We start from the raw sequence: 14,018 nt of genomic DNA, 5'->3' as shown, positions 1-14,018 counted from the left end.
CAGTACGGACCCCTGAGGGACAGCACTCATTACTGATCTGCTTTTGGACATAGAGCCATTGACTGCAACTGTTTGGATGGGGCTGTCAGGCCAATTTCTTACCCATTGAATAGTGATCATGAGAGATTAGTCAAGCATGATTTGCCCTTGTGAAGCCAAGTCAGCTGTCTTTAATCACCTTTCTGTCATCCATATGCATTGACATAGCTTCCAGGAGGATTTGTTCCAAGATCTGTTTCAAGAAGGCCAATGGCATCCTGGCCTGCATCAGGAATAGGGTGGTCAGCAGGACTAGGGAAGTGATTGTTCCCCCGTATTCAACACTGGTAAGGCCCCACCTCGAGTGCTGTGTTCAGTTTTGGGCCCCTCACTACAAGAAAGACATTTAGGTTCTGGAGCATGTCCAGAGAAGGGCAATGAAGCTGGTGAGGGGCCTGGAGGACAAGTCTTATGAGGAGCAGCTGAGGGAACTGGGGTTGTTCAGCCTGGAGAAAAGGAGGCTGAGGGAAGACCTTATCACTCTCTACAACTACCTGAAAGGAGGCTGTAGTGAGGTGGGGGTTGGTCTCTTCTCGCTAGTAACAAGCGATAGGACAAGAGGAAACGGCCTCAAGTTACACCAGGGGAGGTTTAGATTGGATATTAGGAAAAACTTCTTCACAGAAGCGGTTGTCAAACATTGGAATAGGCTGCCCAGGGAAGTGGTGGAGTCGCCATCCCTGGAGATATTTAAAAGACGGGTAGATGTGGTGGTTTTGGCAGTGTTAGGTTGATGGTTGGACTATGATCTTAAAGGTCCCTTCCAACCTAGACAATTCTTTGATTCTGTGATCTTAGCATGCAAAGAGATGAGGCTGATTAATCAAGTATTGCTATAAATTAACCAGTATTTGACTTTGCCTTTAAATGAATTTACTTTTTCTGAAAACTTAGTGTGTTTTAACTGAAAAAGTTTACATTTAGGCTATTTATGAGAAATTAAAAAAAAAAAAGTTATGGCACACAAGAATTAAGCTTGATGTGTTAAGAGTCTCTCCTAAGAGGCTGCATGCCCTCCTTTTTCATGAAGAGTTACAGAGTCAAGAAAATACATTTCCTGTCCACAAAGAACCTCTGAGATTAAATAAATCCTAATAGTTCACCATGCCACTTTCATCACAAGAGTCTATTCTATCACAAAATCACTGAATTCTATTGTGTGTCCTAATTTACAAGCTCAGTCTCCACACATTGTTAATTAGATTTGGTAGCATCACAGACCATCACCTAAATCATTGTGGAAGTAGTAAAAGGGAAGGTTAGGGATTCTTGTTTGTGCAGAGTGCAGTATAGTGGATTCAGCTGTGACACAGTCCACTGAATGTGATGTTTTGGCTTGCATGTAACTTGCAGTTGTGTTGTTCGGATGATATGATGGAAACCGGTGACAAGGCAATACTTGCACATTTTTACCCCACAAATATCTCAGGCAATCCCATTCGCTAAATTGGGGCAGGGAAAATTAGTCATGTATACTACCATGTAGTAGTACCTAGGATATGATGACTTATATCTACAAAAATTTGTTATTCTTTTTCAAGTCTTTAGGCATTTATTTTTTCATCTACATCTGGGGATTAAGAATGAATATGAAACCTACAAATGCTATTTTCAAAACCATTAGATCTTCCTGAATTAGATAGAGCATTATTTCCTGTCTTGATCTGAGGGATTTAAAAAAAAAAATAAATAGAAAGGTGTTTTATAAGTGACTGCAAAAGTCCAAAAGAAAGAGGGAACAGAGAAGGATGGAGATGTTCCTGTTTGTGTATTATAAGTATTTCTAAAAAGGCTCCCCCAAATGAGTCTTTGGATCTGCTCCCTTCTCACCCACAGTCACTCTATTTATTGGGTAAACTAAGGTCAGATGTGTAGGGCCTGAGGTACTCCATGTAGCCAGTGACTCAGTATCAAGCAACTTGCACATTTGTTGATATTGGCAGCATTATAGGAATTATATTACTCTTGAGGATTTTCCCCTGTTAGGTATAAAAGTCTTTTGTTACATAAATGTGTTGCACAAATCTCCTGGTTTTTTCTTAAGGAAAGAAGTGCAAGGGTGAATAGTGGAAGAAAAATCTTTTCCTTTGCCTTTCCTTTGCATAATAAAATCTTTTATTATCGCCTGGAAAATGCAGTAAAATGTTCTGTAAGCATGAATTAAGAGGCTTAGGTTCTCCTTTCGGACCTCACTGTCAAAGGACCTTACCTGTTAAATTTAATAGATATTGTCTGGACTGCACATTGAAATAACCTAGTTGGGTGCTTCAGGAGTTTATAAGATGATAACTGCTTCTAGCTAGCCATGTCAGTGCATGAAGTGACAGTGACTTTTTTCATTTTTCACTTTTGAACAGGATAGGATAAAGTGTCCCTAATGATAATTTCCCTCTTGCTACATCTTTTGCTTCAAGCTGAGGGTGACTACTTTTATCAGTTAGAAAGCACAAAAGAACAGAAATTTTGTGAGAAAGATACTGAAGATGATTCCAAGTATGCTGAGGTGGTGTTTATTGTGGGAAGAAGTATCCTGTTGGCTGCCAAAAAATTACCATTGACAGAAATAAGTAACTACACAGAAAATGAATCACTGAAACATTTGTAAAAAAAGCCCAAAGGACCTACATTTTTTCAGTGTAATCTTGGTTTAAAACTCCATGGCGCACACTTCCTAAAGAATTTAAGGCTGAAAATACAACTCATTTCAGTTCCTAACCTCACCTCCCTGCTCTTGATACTAAATCAGACATGAAACACTGTTTGAGAAGTCAGAATATAACTCGTAATGGGTTTCTGATTATATGGAATTTGAGGTTAAATAATTAATAACACTGTCTTGTAATGTCATTCAGTAACTACATCACCTGGCCCTCAGCATCCTCCTATACCTCCTGTCAAGCCTACGCCAATGCGCAGAAAACCACTGCCTCCAAACACCGTGACTGGTAAACCAGGGAGTCCAGGTATCTCAGCCTTTTCAGCATAAGTATTTTATTATCTGTGAGATAATACAGAACTGACTAGCAAGGTATAGGAGAATTTCATAGTATAGATTCTTTTTCTTTAATCTATGGTATCTCTAGAAACTAGTCTTCTGGAACGTACAGGCCTCATGTCTTTTGTCTTTGTACATAAACTCTGTTTTCTTTTTGTTTTCCTAACCTAGTTATGTCAAAATCATCCCTTGTAAGGGAGCTGAAAGCAAAATAGCATAATGCAAGTCATCCTTTAAGAAGATCAACCTTGAGAACATTTCATGTCTACTAATATCATTTGCAGTTACTTAATGTGCATGTCAGATGGGAGATACGGAATATTAGGGTTCAATGCATATTCCCAAATGGCTATTTGTAATGAAATTCCCTCCCATGTATATGGCACGTCCATTAACCCCTACAAATGACAAGCTAATAGGCACCCAGAAAACTAACTGCACTGGGAGGCAGAGCAAGCAGAGTTATTTCATGTGCAAAGTGTTTAGCTTCATTCCTGTGCTCCAGTATTCCTGCTTCTCAGTATCAGTATAAGAGCATACAGAGCCTTCACATTTCCTATTTTGTTTTAATTTTATCCTGAAGCTGATATTCAGTATCCTTACCTATGTTTTGTTTGTGGATTCTGTATAAGAATCCTTAGGCTAACGTTATTGCAGGTAGTCAGAACCTATCATCTCATTATTTTTAGCATCATGAGAAATGCTTCCCTCCTCGTATTACTCTCTGAAGTTCACTGGAAATATAAAGGTCTCAGTTCTGCTGTATTTCCTGTTGGCTTTTTTTTTTTTAGGTTTGTTTCATGTGGGGCTTTGTGTGCTATAAGGCACTGAAGACCTAAATAATTCTTTAGTATTTTGTGCAGCAGATTAGAAGGTGTATATTTACTCAACTGCAGAACCAAGATTGAAATGTTGTCTGTACTTGCTGTTGATTGGTGGTGTTTCCGTAGTAATAGCTACAACAGAACATAAGACATTCTCAGTCTTAAGCTGTAGCATGAAAAAATGTTGACCTGATACGTTTTCTTTTGCTTGTACTGGGGTCTATACTAATTGTCTCCATTAAGTGTCTAATAAATTTATCAGTGTTTTGAAATGTAACCCTTTTTCCATACACTAGAGGCCAGGTTGTGTGGTAGTCAGCAGTTACCATACCTTCCTAGGCATTTGAGATGGAATAAATTGGTTAGATGATCTGGTTCTTCCTTATGGAGCCAGTAGCACATTTTCTTTTTTTCTGTGTTTCCTAGTGTTTTATCCAGCTTAGTTTTAAACTTCATAACTGAGTTTCTTCTGGTTCCCTGGAGATACTGTTTCGCAGTACTAACAGGAAAAATTTGCCTCAATGTTCTTCTTGGATTTTTCCTTTCATAATTCTGTCCTGTTTCTCTTTCTCATTAACACTGTGATTAATTCCTTACTCGCATCTTTCTTACTCATCCAGTGTATGAGTATTAGGGGAAGGTTTCTATGCAGACATTAAAAGTCTCCTGAATGGAAAAAAAGGAAACAAGAGAGTTCCAGAACCTTTGTGAAACTAGGCTATAGTGAGAATGTTAATAAATTTCCACTTTATTAAGGAAATTAGTGAAAAGTAGGGAGACAGTCCTTATTATGAGAATCTTAATAGATTTCCACTTTATTAAGGAAACGAATGGGTGTTAGGGATTTTTATTGTTTTAAACTTGATCAGCAGAGTTCTGCCTTCAGTCACCATGTTATTCTGTGTCATATATGCAGGGAATGTAACTGCATTATGTAGTTCTTGACTGTTTGGGAGTTCAAATTTCACAGTCATGCAGTGGTTATCTGGGAGTATCTGCATGTTTTGTGAATGTAGTTCTTGTCTTTCACAGCTATTTTGAAAACAATCAAGATACCATTTACCATGGATTGTTTGCCTCCTAGAAACTTTTCATTGTTAGATGATAACAGCTGAGGAGTAAAAGCAATGTCACATAATCTAAAATAATTTCTAAAATACTTATGTAATTATGGGAGATAATATTGCCTCTATCAGTTTCTATGGTGGTACAGAATAGATCAGTTCAGAAAGGAGGCTTTTGTCCTTGGGTCATGTAGCATTATAAATGTTGAAAGTGTTGGACTTTGTTGCATTTTTCATTGTTTCATTTGAAGCACATCTTAACTTTAGGTAGTGGAAGCTCCAGTACTGTTCTGTGGTTAAACTCTTAATGCAGACCATAGTTAAGGACTTAGTGTTTATCATTATACATGTTCCAGCTCAAGCCTTGCTAATACATGTCCTGTATTGAGAGTAGAAATGAAAGGACCTTTCCTATATTTGAGGGAAGAATCCAAGTTTTAGTTGCTGAGTTCAGTTATTCTGTCTTACAACTCATGAAGAAATGTTCTCTTTTATCCGAGAAGCAGAAATGCCGATGCTGGTCATTTTGCATCCTTTTACCAGTCTGTGTAGGATGGTTCTTCGCATTAAATCAGGTCATATTCTAGCAGACTGAAGTCCTCCAAGACAATCTCCAAGTAGCAAAAAAATTTCTTACTGGGTTTCAGGAATAGGTTATATTGGCAATAAGGACAACTTGGAACTTTCCTAAATCCAACTGGAAGCTGTCGTATAAGTTTTGAAGGGAATATCATAGTTTAAGTGAAAGTACTTGTTTCGTGAAGCAGTTCTTAGAACAAATCTGAGTTATGTTAGAAAATCAGAAAGCTGTTTCACTCTTTTAAATAGTGAATGCCTTGTTGCCACAAGTTCCTCCTTCTGTCATTATAGCTAAACCTGCTGGACCAACACCACCTGTGAGGACAGGAACGTCATATAAGACACCAACAGCTTTTGCAACTCCAGAGTATTATGGTAAGCCCATTACAGACAGTTCTGGTTTCTTTTTTTTTTCATGAACATAAAGGTTTGCTTTTTTTCTTTTGCTTCCCTCCCCTAAACTATATTGATGCACTGTATATTTAATATAAGAATTATTCTGTCTGGGGTGATTTTGATTTCCTTTATGCCACTTTGCAACTTTTCTAACTTGACTGAATTCATCTGGCTGTCTTCTGGTACACACCTTGGTAAATGACAACATGATGGCCCTTCCATCTTCCTAGAAATCAATGCATGTTTAGTAGGCTTTCAGTACTATTCAGTGGCTATTTTAAATCTGTGAAGGATAAGGCACTTGTTTTCCTGAATGTTTCTTTTTGCATTGGACATAAATCCAAATTATTGTTTGACTGATAGTGCTCAACCTGGTTGTGATGTCCTCCTAGCTATCTGATCAAGCTGCAACCATTTAGATAGGAAAAGTTGTAATATGCTAAACATAGTGGTTAGTTGGTAATTTGCCCTTTTATAAAATTGGGGGTTAACTACAAGTTCAGACCTAAATCTCCTCAAAGTGGCCATACAGGAATGGGTTTGGAGGAGGATGTGCTTAGAATTAATTTTTAAGCCAAAATATGCAGCTCTAGGTATATTGTCAGGAATGATGCAGTTTCTAATTTTCCTGGACTTACAGCAACACTGAAATTCTTGTCTCCTTATAATGATCACGCACTCACTGTGACCCTTAGTGCTTGGTAAAGCAAGCCAGACGCTACATTTATTTAAAAATGCTTGTTGTGAATATATTGTGTTTTGTCCATTGAGGTCCATTGTAGTATTTGCATCTGAGAGAAGATTCTGTTCACTGTAGCAGCTATTTAACACAACACCGTTGTCATGAATCCTGACTTGTCTGGCACATTTCTGCTCACCAGCATATTTGCCTTATATTTCCTTCAAATTTTGTGGAAGTTGTACGCTCTCTGGAAACAGAATTTGTGATTTCCTTGTCACTATTTTTAGAGTAGCTCATGTGCCAACATAATAGTGCTATATATTCTATGAACATGAAACAAGCTCCAAGCTAAACAGCCAGTACAGTGCAAAAATATACTTTTTAAAAGGTCTAAAGAGCATTTTGCATATATTGCATGAACTGAATCCAGCATCAGCCATGAACTCTGTCATTTTGATTATGCCTGTCTTTATGCTAGTGGGTACATACGGAGTTTACTTAGCATCACAGCCAAAGTGGAGTCCTTAAAAGGGAAAGACAGATCTGGCAGCAAAGGTCTACCGCAGAAGAACTTTACCATGATTTAAAATGCCAAATGAACTGTGAAATGCTGCAGCTGTAACACTGAAACCTCCTATTTATTGCAAATTAAGTTATAACTCTTTCTCCCACAGTTGATGCAACTGTCTTCAGCTCAAGTCCTACATCAGAAACAGATTCTTCAGGCAAACCAAGGTACCAAGGTAGGATTTTAATAGCTATGGTATTTTTATTTGGGGAAAATATGAAGACTGACATATCTTGCATCAAAATTATCTTGTTTGGTTACGTGGAGGCCAAAACTTCATTTGATTCTGTTCCACTTTAGTGTCAGATGAAAGTACTGTAGTGCAGGCCGTCAGCATATTCCTGACTAAATTTTACTTCTCTTCTACTTTCTTCCATGCTACCACCTTCTAGTTTGCAGTCTTACCCACAAACATGTTGTGACCCTTCCTGTATGCCAGCAGGAGTACATCTGCACACTGTTCACATTACACCAAACCAAATTAAAATCTTCCTGTGGGAAGCATAAATGGAGATGTATTGCCCCTAATACCTGTGCACCTTACCATAAGGGATATCTACCCATCATATATATACCTCACCCCTCATTCCAGGCTGTGCACGTTCAGTCTAGTAATATGGTAACATACACTAGACTAGATGATAAAGTAGTCAAGTTACTGCTGTTGCAGTCATTTAGGGAGTTTAGCAAGGTGAGATGACAAGAAGTGCTTTTGTACGCAAAGATTTTTCAGGTTTTTTTCTTGGCCTGGTAAGGGATACTACATTTCTGGAGACACTGTCTTTCTTGCAAGAGTTTATTGTTCACATAAAATGGAAGTTTTCATTTTAGAACTAATGTGTTTGTCTTCAGTAATCTTTTCCTAAATTTGATGCAGAGTACAAGATGTTTGCCTGAGAAGGTATGTTTCAAAGTTTGATCCCGTACCATTGAAAATGGTTCAGATTTGGCAGTCACTTTAGAAACTGCAAGTTTAATGATGGAATCACTCTGGACTAAACTTGTTACTCTTTCTGGTGAAACAAAGTGGTGATGGGCTTTACATCTTTGTATTAGCATAGCACTCAAAAGCTGCAAATGAAATTGTAGTGTCATTTTACTATAGAAGGACTAAAGTTAATTGTCCTGTTTTATGAGAGAAGTTAATTCTTTCAAACAGTGTGTATCAACCACTAATACCTTCAGAGTGATATTTCATCAGTGGTGCCAATGGGAGGGGGGTGAAGGCAGTGTAGATTCCAGGTCTAACAACAACAACAAACCTAACAGGCAGCTTAATACTGAATGTATGGTTTTTATTCTTAAACACTTATGTTTGACTTTGACTTGTGCAGATTTTTACTTGGTGCCCTGAGATGGAAGTTGTGCAGTAGGTGAAATGGCATTGACGTTTGTAAAAACACTCTGTATTAAATAACAGCACTTTCCTATTGCTCTTAGCCCCCCATGTCAAGTACATGAAGAAAGATGATGATGTGCCGTGCTCTATCACAAGCTCTCTTGAACATTTTCCTCAAGAAGAAGTTGGCAGCAGGGAAGAACCTACTCGTCCTCCACAAAATCCTCCAACCAACCTCACAGTGGTGACTGTTGAAGGCTGTCCAACCTTCGTCATATTGGACTGGGAAAAACCAGACAATGACACTGTTACTGGTTGGTTTGATTTCTTTCCTCCATTGTATCAGAATACAGTATTTCCAGCTTTTTACTTTCACAGTGGTTTTATGTCATTTAAAAAATATTTTAATCCTAAGGGAGTCTTACACCCCAGCGCTTTTATTTTGTGCTACTGTCAACTCCATGTTGAAAATGCTACTAGATTAGCAACAGCTATACAACTACATCATTGGTGTCAGTGGTGACACAAAAAAATGCCTTAAGTATGACTCTGTATCTTCTCTTAATTTCTGGCTCTTCTGTGTACAGGATCTGGTAAGATCTAATCAAGAAGTTCCAGCAGTGTGACAGTAGTGTCTATTATATAGATGCATATACATAATGTAGGCATCTTTCTTGACATGAGGATGTTGTTGAGTAGTGGGCCAGACAAAACGAAACCTTACATCCATGTAGTAAGTCAGTATAACTCTCCCAGCATAATACTTCCTGTACCCACCATAGGGTCCCCAAGTTCTCTATGGTAAAAGAATCTGTTTTTTTAATTTCCAAAGGAAGGGGTTTGTATTGAGAATAAATCCATGTGAGTCATGCAGGAATCAGACGGGTAAGCATGCCGGACAACCATTTGTAATTTTTCTGTCGTCACACAAGCTTACCAAAACTGAACATTTAAATTAATTATCAACTGAAAATTATGGCTCTTCTGTACTGTCAGGAAAATGGCTTTTGTTTTTATCACGGACTTAAAACTTTGACCTACAAAATTACTGGCTCATCACAGCCAAGACCAAACAGATTTGGCTGTGCTGCATCACAAGTGAGTAGAACGGGTAAGGCTAGTGAGGACTAAGACTTTATCATTAGCCATTAACTTTAGCATGTAAGTGGGATGTTTTCAGATGTTGTTGTATATGCATAAAATATTTGAGTGCAGGGGTATAATTAGGTGACTGTCACAAACAAGGCCACTCTATTCCCCTCCCAAAATTAGTCCTTCCTTGATTTTCTAGAGACAATTGCTAGATTTAACCTCTGTTCTTTCTTGCTCTCCCTGCCATTTTGAAAACTAATAAATGCAAAACCAAAGGGACGCTCAAACCAAAAATTAGCCTGCGCTTTTTTCTTGTGGGAAAGAGGAAGAAAGTTAGCCCTTCTGCTGGATTAAAAGGGGATTAAAAAGAGACTGTAGGCTAATAAAAAGTACCAAGACAGAAGAATGATTACCTGGCTTGCCTTCTACAATGTGCTTGATCCTGGAAGGAAAGGAAGTATGAGCTTATTGCTAACCTTAGAATTAGGCTGAGGATAGGCTCTCTGTGAACACTGCCCACTCCAGTCAGTTCTGCAATGCTTCTTTTTGTTCTGGGAAAATCCTTTTTGTTGCTGTTGTCATTTGGAGGCGTGCTCCACAGACCAGTCCTTGGCTTGACTAGATGAGATAACATCATTTAGTCTGAATGTTTCCTTGGAAGTAGACCTGCTGTTTTTCTTGAGTATGTTAATGAACATACCAACATTTGTCTTGTAAAAATAGAAAACCATTTCTACTATAGCTGGTAAAACTGTCAGCCCACATCATCTAATGATGACAGCAAAGCCTAAATACCTTCTGATACTATTTCTTTTCTTTTTCAATGTGTGTCGTGAAATATAGAGCAAGCAATATCCACTGTTTCTTCTGAGACTTTAGGTGGAAGCCCTTACTCTGTTCAGTTGTAATAAGCATTTGTAAAAGTTAACTTTTCATGAAGTTTCTTCTCTTCGGTAAGATTATTCTTTGATAACTGAGACACACCTTTTCCCCATTCCAGAAAATAAGATTAAAACCTTCTGCAGAATATGGGACTAAAACTCACTTGGCTTCACTGAGAGAAACTTTAGTTTTCAATCTAGCTATCTTCCTATCTAGATGTAACAGTTCTCCTATATATACCATCTTCATTCTTTTTAACTTCAATGTGTAATATAAAATGTTTGAACTCTGGCTTACAAATACTCTCATTGAGCTTGTCTTCTTCATCTTAACTTCAGAAAATTACTGTTAATGACTTATCCAAGGACACTTTCTGAATTCAAGAGAAGGCATTGAATCCCGTTTTTTGAAAACAGTGATTACTTCATATTGGCACCAGTATGACATTACTTGTTTAGACAGACTTAAATCAAGTTTTCTGTCATCTCTTTTTATTTTTGTAGTTTATACATGTTTTTTCAATCATCTGATTTAGGCATCACGTCTCTTTTTTAATGCACTGCTGCAGATAGAGCTGTGGAAACAGAAAATGTCATTTTTTCAGTTGGTTGTTTTTTCTTTTTTAAAGGTTACTTTGCTTGACTTCTAGCTATGCACAAGGGGTTGCATAGTACTGGATAGTCCTAAAAACAAAATTGTACTTCAGTAATGGAAAGGTCTGACAAATAATAACCAAAACAGCAATCAAGCTTACCTCCTTGTTTTCGTAAACGCTGCAGATGTCAGGAACCTAGACCATTTTGCTGGTGCTCTGCTACTCCTGTTGTGTTGCCACAGAAATATAGGGCAGTTTTTTGTCTTGTGGTCTGAGACTCGTGCACTCAGTAACAAACAGGTACTGGATGCACTCATTAGTTCTTTTTGTGTGCATGTATGCGTGTGCATGCCCATTCACTTGTGTTATGTTTTCTTTTCCAACTTGAATGAATTAAAAAGTTCAAATCACGTATTGACTTGGGACTGGAAGAAGGCAGAAAAATTGAATTCCTGTCAAGTTACCTACTCATTCTCTATCTGGATGTACCTAAGGTAGTGGATATCCACCCTTTCTCCGATGCTTCCTACTAAACATAATTTCTCTATTGAGGCTTAATCAGGGCAAATAAGGGCTTTTCTGTGTTGTTTGTTTTTTTTTTTTTTTCTCTATGGTTCACTCAGCCCTCGGTGGCTACACAGGAAAAGGTCTTTGTTTCCAAAAAAGAAATACGTAAAGAGAAAACACAGATATGTTTTACACAAATACATACTATCAATGGTAATATCTTTGGTCGTTGAATAGGGGTCCCACTTGAACAAATGATCTAGAGTAAAAATCCTCTACATAATTATTCCCCCCCTCATCTGAGACCCCCATTCTTGCAGGTGCATGCATTTGTTTTTAAAAGGCAGTCCTTGGTCTTTTGCTGTTCATGGGTGACTGTTGTGTGGGAGGACTTCTGAACGTGGAAAATTTGAAATCTTCAATATCGACAGTAATTCCTTCATGCTGACTTTCTGACGTGCTTTTAAACTTATTTTAAAGTTTTATGTTGCTCTGTATGTGCTCTAAATAACTGAGTCTATTACAAAGTAAAGATAAAAAGATGCTGTGTAGAGGTCCCTTTTGAAAATATTGCAGTAAATAATCTGAAGTTCACATGTGCATACATGTATATAGTTGCTCCAATTGAACTGGTGTGATTTAGAAGCTTGGAATTGTTTAACATAATTTGAATGAATAATTTGAATTTTAACATAATTTGAACTGAATCCCATTGCAGGTGTTTTATCTTTCTGTGTTGACAACAAATGGATGTCCTTGTACTGAGAACTAAAAAAATATATAGAAAAAAAAAAAGCCCTACACCTCGTTAGCATTTACTTAAGAACTTGAAAATTAATATTATCATTAGCAAAAACAGGAAAGAAAGTAGTTTTCTTAAGATTTTGTAGCTGTTGATAGGTGGTCTCTGTCTTTGTCCTCACAGTATAATACCTGCTTTATTCATTGTGCTGCAGATCTAAATGCTCGTTGCAAATGTTCTTTGAAATCATTCTCCTTTGCAAGCTTACAATTAGCAAAGATGCACTTGGTATTATAGACAGGTTTTAGGAAGGGGCTGGGGAGGTTGTGAATTTCTTTGCGAAGAGAGTAAAATTTGCAATATGCTCAGTGTCTTCACTAGAAGAGGTTGTTATGAATTGGGACAGAGGATGCATGCCAGAGGGAGACTATATCTTGGACAGGGCTGTGACTGAAGGGGTAGCTTCTTCCCGAACATCTGTTGTTAATTCCCTGTTCAAAGCATGGCATGCACTTAATGATACATCCCAGTGAGATGAAAAGAAAATAGCGAGACTCTACAGAAATAAATTTATGTAAAATTATTTCATTCTAAACTGGCAGATTCTCTAACTGCAAAACAAAAGTTAGTTGGGCAGTTTGCTTTGGAAATCTTAAAAATATATGGGTTTTTTAAAGTTAATCAGGGTTTAAGCATTTAGAAACTATACTTTCATCTTTGATACTTTTTTATTCAAACTGCAGAATGTTTATACTTTTTTTGTGCTTGGAATACTGTCACTAGTATACCTTTGGGCAGAAGTGATATGTTAAGTATCCTCTATCGCATAATTGAATTAGAAGGAAGGATGAGGGGCTAGACACTCAGCAATCTGGAATTGGATCTTTCTTTCCTAACAATCTTAGCATACTAATGTCCAGACTGGTTCACACAAGATGTCTTTACAGTAGACAGAAAGAGTGGAAATCAGATGAGAAAAGAGCGAGCAAGAAGAAGCTCAAGTAAGAGCTGTTATTTAAGCAAATGTCTCTTTACTGTAATTTTCCAGAGTATGAGGTTGTGTCAACTGAAAATGGAGCAAGTGATGGTGAAAAGGAGAAATCGATTATCACTACAAATCAAACCCATTCTACTGTGGAAAACCTAAAACCTGACACAAGGTAATTAAATAAAATCATTTTCTAAGTTAATCCAACTAATTTAGACTGTCAGCTCTCTGCAACTTCAAATGAAAATACATAGGTATACAAGACCAAATTGATTTTACTCCTGCTCTGATAGGAAAAAGATGTGCTTTGGGTTTGCTTTCTTTTAAGTTAACAGATAAGACATATCTGAGGAATCTTTAGGAAATTTCCAAGAGTATATACGGTCTGGACAAACTGCAGAAGTGACCTGTTCCGTCAGAAAGATTAACAGTCAAATGTAAGAAAATGTACTGCTTTTTATCAAAAATATCTCTGAATTTAGCAGGTAAAGAAACAAGGTGAACAGAAGGAAAAAAAACCACAGGAAACCTGATATGTGAGATGTACAGTTGTCTCTCTCTGGAGTTTAAGGATGCTCAGCACAACTGACATAGGCTGCTTGCTTATTTAGATAGATGTTAATTCGAATACTGGAATGCAAGTTAGGCCACTGTACGAAGCTTGACCATCGCATTACACCATGGAGAGGAAAGATACATTTGGCCTGTATACCTAGTTTTCTTGCA

General features: G+C 37.5%; 1 protein-coding gene across 1 annotated transcript in view; it reads left to right on the top strand.

The window, feature by feature from the left end:
- The window catches only part of ABI3BP (ABI family, member 3 (NESH) binding protein), a 143,411-nt gene that overhangs the window by 107,112 nt on the left and 22,281 nt on the right, over positions 1-14,018 (top strand). The window contains exons 19-23 of the mRNA XM_009891656.1: positions 2,892-3,002; positions 5,751-5,876; positions 7,254-7,322; positions 8,588-8,800; positions 13,353-13,464. Coding sequence (XP_009889958.1) covers positions 2,892-3,002; positions 5,751-5,876; positions 7,254-7,322; positions 8,588-8,800; positions 13,353-13,464 — 631 coding nt within the window. The remainder of the gene's footprint in view (positions 1-2,891; positions 3,003-5,750; positions 5,877-7,253; positions 7,323-8,587; positions 8,801-13,352; positions 13,465-14,018) is intronic.

The sequence above is a fragment of the Charadrius vociferus genome, unplaced genomic scaffold (genome assembly GCF_000708025.1).
Source record: "Charadrius vociferus isolate BGI_N301 unplaced genomic scaffold, ASM70802v2 scaffold329, whole genome shotgun sequence".
Classification (NCBI taxonomy): Eukaryota; Metazoa; Chordata; class Aves; order Charadriiformes; family Charadriidae; genus Charadrius; species Charadrius vociferus.
This window is presented reverse-complemented; position numbering and strand designations above follow the sequence as displayed.